The sequence below is a fragment of the Limulus polyphemus genome, unplaced genomic scaffold (assembly GCF_000517525.1).
Source record: "Limulus polyphemus unplaced genomic scaffold, Limulus_polyphemus-2.1.2 Scaffold761, whole genome shotgun sequence".
Classification (NCBI taxonomy): Eukaryota; Metazoa; Arthropoda; class Merostomata; order Xiphosura; family Limulidae; genus Limulus; species Limulus polyphemus.
The window spans coordinates 58369-63605 of NW_013666371.1; the positions used below are offsets into that span (position 1 = coordinate 58369).

At 33.1% G+C, this 5237-nt stretch overlaps 1 protein-coding gene across 1 annotated transcript in view; it reads left to right on the forward strand.

Annotated features, from left to right (window-relative positions):
* LOC106460376 (serine/threonine-protein kinase NLK-like) overlaps nucleotides 1-5237 on the forward strand; it is a 51689-nt gene that overhangs the window by 38332 nt on the left and 8120 nt on the right. Inside the window, exons 5-8 of the mRNA XM_013920069.2 lie at nucleotides 1630-1715; nucleotides 2744-2953; nucleotides 3107-3295; nucleotides 4323-4521. Of these exons, the coding sequence (XP_013775523.1) occupies nucleotides 1630-1715; nucleotides 2744-2953; nucleotides 3107-3295; nucleotides 4323-4521 (684 nt within the window). The remainder of the gene's footprint in view (nucleotides 1-1629; nucleotides 1716-2743; nucleotides 2954-3106; nucleotides 3296-4322; nucleotides 4522-5237) is intronic.

Sequence of the window (5237 nt, forward strand, 5' to 3'; positions counted from 1 at the left end):
ATAAATAGCCGCATGAATTTACTAAGTTAGTATAGATAGCCTCGCATATGTATTACTAATAGCAAATAATAAGAAAATAGTGTCATAATATAATAGCATCTATATATATATATATATATACCAATAAGCATTTTTAACATTTATTATAGTTGTTTTATTTCCCCCTTCCTCTTCTAACTATTCCTCCACTCCACTGGTCACAGTGAGGCCGGTCACGATTTTGCTGCAGCTGGCCAGATTTCCTCTTAGAGTTACATTCTGCACATTCTACAAGGTCGAAAACATGTTAATTTACAATTATGAATTGATTATATTAATATACCTTTCTCTCCTCCTTTCCTGATGGAGTTTGAATTGTAACAATTCTATGACCCGCTTCCACTGTGATGACCCTAAACTCTGGGGGGCTGTTGCTGCAGCATACTTTATATGAAGCTAAATATCTTCTAAATAAAATATATAGCTACAAAATTTCTGCCTCACTTTTGCCTAAAATTGCCATCATTTTTGCCATCTCCTGCTTGCGCAACTCTTGCCACTCCTTATAGTCAGCTTCAAGGATAGTTACCCTATCTCCAGTATCTATAAAATTCACAGTCACACAGTGTTGGCTATAATTCTACAGTTATCGTCAGCCATCATCATGGTATCCGATGCTTGAATATGATCTTGATGCTATCTTTTAAACTACAGCTTAAAGATTTCTGTTGTGGGAGACAGCCTAGACATATGTGTAACACGGCCAAAATTGATCATGCAATGGTAAAGAAGCTATGATCCTGTTAGCAGCATTGTGTCTAAAAGGGGCAGGAACCCTGTACATAAACAAATGATATGAGACATCAATACTGTTGCAACAATAAATTAATAACCTCTGTAGTACATGTGTCATGCCTGCTATATAAACATTAAATTACATCCTTGGCCTGCACACAGCTATATACATATGCATGTAGTGGATTATGAGGCTCCATATAAACCACAGACTACATTAAGACGATTGAGTGTCAAAAGTTATACAGCTGCTGTTATTTGGTATGTAGTCATATAAACTTAAAAAACTTAAAACTACCCAAACAATGCAGAGTGATGTGTTTAGTAATACTGCTCATGTTTTAATACAATACTCAGCCATTTTTGCTGTAGGCTGATGGAACAATATTAGATAAGAACAAATGGGCAATCCCTATTATGAACCCCTACTGTAGTTCATGATAAATTGAATGTTTTCATCAGTTGAGAACCCTTCTTCTTTATTAGCATTTGCTTTCAAGCTTAGTGTAAAAGTTTCAGGTAGAATCACACAATCATAAAATACCTTATTAGCCAAATAGTATTAATTTTATTTACAATCAAGCCCTAAATTCGATCACTTAAGTTTGATGTTAATCACCACACCTAAGTACGTTAATACAAATGATTAATCCTGTATAAATGTATATGCAGTCAAATTGACAAATACTTTTAACTGTAAATTTATAAATAAAAGATTTTTCTATGTAAAACAAAACAATGAAAACTAGTTTTTACTAGTTATGACCAGTGTATGATATTAGTTTGGGAAATCTTGCTTAATCTAGCAAAAGCTCTGTTGTTATGGAAGGGATTTTAATCTAATTTTTTTTGCAGGCCTCAAATATCTTCACTCTGCTCATATCTTACACCGAGACATAAAACCTGGGAACCTTCTGGTCAACAGTAACTGTGTTCTTAAGGTATTTTTCTCATTGATATTCTGTAGCTAAGGTATTCTGGATGATTTTAATTATTGGTCACCAGTAGCTGTTTTTTTTTGAGAGAAGTTAGTGATATGTATAGTTCACTGCCACGTTTGTTAATACATTATTGTTCCTTGATAAAAAGAACAATCCTCAAGTTTTATTTTCTTAACCCCTCACCACCCTAATAGGAAGTGGATTTTTTATTTTATATTAATTTGATGTATTTCAAAAGTAAAATGAGTCCAACACACACCCAAACAGTATGATGATATCATCTTTGTTGGTAATACTATTCTGTGTAGTTTGATAAACCAAAGATCTATAAAAACGGTTTCATTGAATAATGTGCATGCTTCATATAATACATATTTCAAATGTTAAGTTAAGATAAAGTTAGTTTTATATAATACAGAGTAAAATTATGTTTCCCATCCCCAACAAGTAAAGACTTTAAAGGTTAGGGGTCTGTGCCCTGAAGATTTTGGTGACTATGCAGTAACCTTGCATGCATTACCAGAGTGCAAATAAATGAGCAAATTATTTTACCTTACATTACCATACAGTAAATCTTCTTACAACCATGTTAGCCTTGCCTCAGGATAGTACACTGAAAATGAAAAAAATTTTACAAGCAAGTTGCCTTACATCAGTTAAGTCAGTAAAATTGTCTTACAAGTAAGATATTTTACCTTGTTTATCAGAGACTAAATAAAATTATTTTATGAGCAAGATATCTTATCTTGTTTGCCAGAGAAAATATAAAATATTTTTACATGCAAGTTTTATCAATTGATGACTTAGTTATAAGAGTAAGGAGTGAGAAGTTGTAGAAGTATTAAATTTACTCACTCAAATGCTGAACAATCAAAAAAATTGGTTAAACAAATAATCTATTTCTTTTCCAGAATCATAACTTATAACGCTTTTGTTTCAGACATTTTATTACTTCATAAATTATGAGTATCTGTATATGTTCATGAAAAAAATATTGGTTTTTGTGCATTTGCTTTGATTTTCTACAGATCTGTGACTTTGGCTTGGCTCGAGTGGAGGAACCTGATGAAAGCAGACATATGACTCAAGAAGTGGTAACACAATATTACCGTTCTCCTGAACTCCTTATGGGGGCCAAACATTACTTCTCAGCAGTTGATATGTGGTCTGTCGGATGTATTTTTGCTGAGTTGTTAGGTCGAAAGATACTGTTTCAGGCCCAAACACCTATTCAACAGGTAAACACAAACACCTTTAAAACCTTTTAGTTGATATTAAAAATGAATTGTTTCTTTCTGCATTCTCTTTTACACCTGCTACAAGTTGTGTATGAAAATCCAGAAAATTCTTAAAGAACAATATCAGAAGAACATGTTCTAAATATCTTCCAGTTGGAGCTTATAACAGATCTGCTAGGAACTCCACTCTTAGAAGATATGGATCATGCCTGTAAAGGAGCTCGTGCCCACATGATGCGCAGACCTTACAAACCTCCATGTCTTTCCACTCTTTACAACTTGTCATCTCTGGCTACCCATGAAGCAGTTCATCTTCTATGCCAGATGCTAGTGGTGAATCCGGTATGTGTTCACTTAGTAATAAAAGAACACAATATGGTGTATAGCAGTTAGTGAAAAACCAAAGTAAATGGAACAAACTGTCAGAAAGTTTGATATTGAAGAAACCAGATATGATACATTCATATGTCTTCTTCAGTCTCACGTTATCTTTTGTGAGACTAAAGAAGACACACAAATGTGTCAAAACTAGTTTCTCCAATGTCAAAACTTTTGACAGTTTGTTCAATTTACTATGATTTTTCATTAATGTGTTTACTTATTGTATATTTGTTGTTCAACCTGATTGCTATGTAAGTCGTCTTGGGTTTGAGCAGTTATTTTATTTTTCATTCTTGGTGGATTATAAATGAGAGGGGCATTTTGTTGTTTATCATGACTTTAGTCTAAACCACAAAGATGCCTTGGTTTTTCAATCTGATTATAGATTAGTTCAAAGTGAATGCTTTTGTTGTTTATTCTGATAATACATTAATCCAGAATGTTTCTGTTTTGTAGCATGATACATGTCAATGCATTTTTGATATTAAACTTGATATATATATCTTTCTTCTTATATATTTACTGGGCCTGGCATGGTCTGGTGGTTTGGTTAAGGGTGCTTGACTTGCAGTCAGTAGGTTGCAGGTTCGATTCCCATTACTAACCCTGCTCTCCCTTTTATCTGTTGGGTAATTATAATGTGATATTCAATCTGATTTTCAGTTGGGAGAAAAGAGGAGCCCAAGATTTGACAGTGGGTGATGTTGACTAACTTCCTTCCCTCTAGTTTCTTACTTCTAAAGTAGGGATGACTGGTGCAGATAGCTCTCGGTAATTTTACAAGAATTTCAATAAAAATAAAACTATTTACTTACAAAAAGTTGTGATTATATTTAAAATTTATATTTAGCTGTCTGTGTGAAGGTTTAAATCAACTAGAGTCCTCATTCATACTAGCAAAATAAAAGGCCTAAGTTGAATAATTTGAAGCTTGCACTCTATAACATGGATTTACATTTTGTTTGTTTAAGCAGTTTAATTTTTTTAGGATAAAAGAATATCCTGTAATGATGCTTTGTCCCATCCTTATCTTGATGAGGGTCGCCTTCGCTATCATTCATGCATGTGTCGTTGCTGCCACACTACCTCTGCAGGGCGACACTTTGTATCTGATTTTGAACCAACAGCACTTCATTCTTTTGATGACCACTTTGAAAAAGACCTGAATTCAGTTCATCAAGTAAAAGGTAAATCATGCCTTTTGTTGTTTGTGCTAGTTGCAGTTTTAGTGTTGTTTCCTATAATTGTGGAATAATATAAAACTCTTCAAATGGTATTAATTAAATCATGGTCACAAGTGATAATGGAAAATGAAATTAATTTTATGATTAAGTGAGCAAACTTTGAGCCAATTTCACCATGAACACTGATTTTTTTTTTTAAATGTCAGTACAATGTTTGTCCATCTATGGTATTTTTGTAAGATTCTTCATGAATCTTAGTCAGTTTCAGAACATTCTATAAATTTGGAACATTGTTCTGTTATTAAATTTTATGCAAAGATGCATTCTTTGTACATTAAAAGAGGATAAAAGTTTGATTATGAGAAACATAGCTTGTGTATTGAACTGATTCAGTATAACAGCGATAAAAATTTTGTGTCTACATGTTATCATAAGAGCTAACCTGCTTGACACAACTAAGTCAACCGCATGCTGCTTATAGAGCTTTACTACTATAAATACTAACAGTGGAATTGACACAAGTAGTTCCTATATCTGAGCCTAACTACTATAAATACAAACAGTGGAATTGACACAAGTATACACCTGGAAAAAAGTTAGTCACAAGAACGTCGAATCTGAATCACTTGAAAAAAACACGGGGGTGCTTGGATTATAAATTACCATTCAATCTAAACGTGTTTATCAAATGAAATTATGCATTATTGGGCACAAGAAAA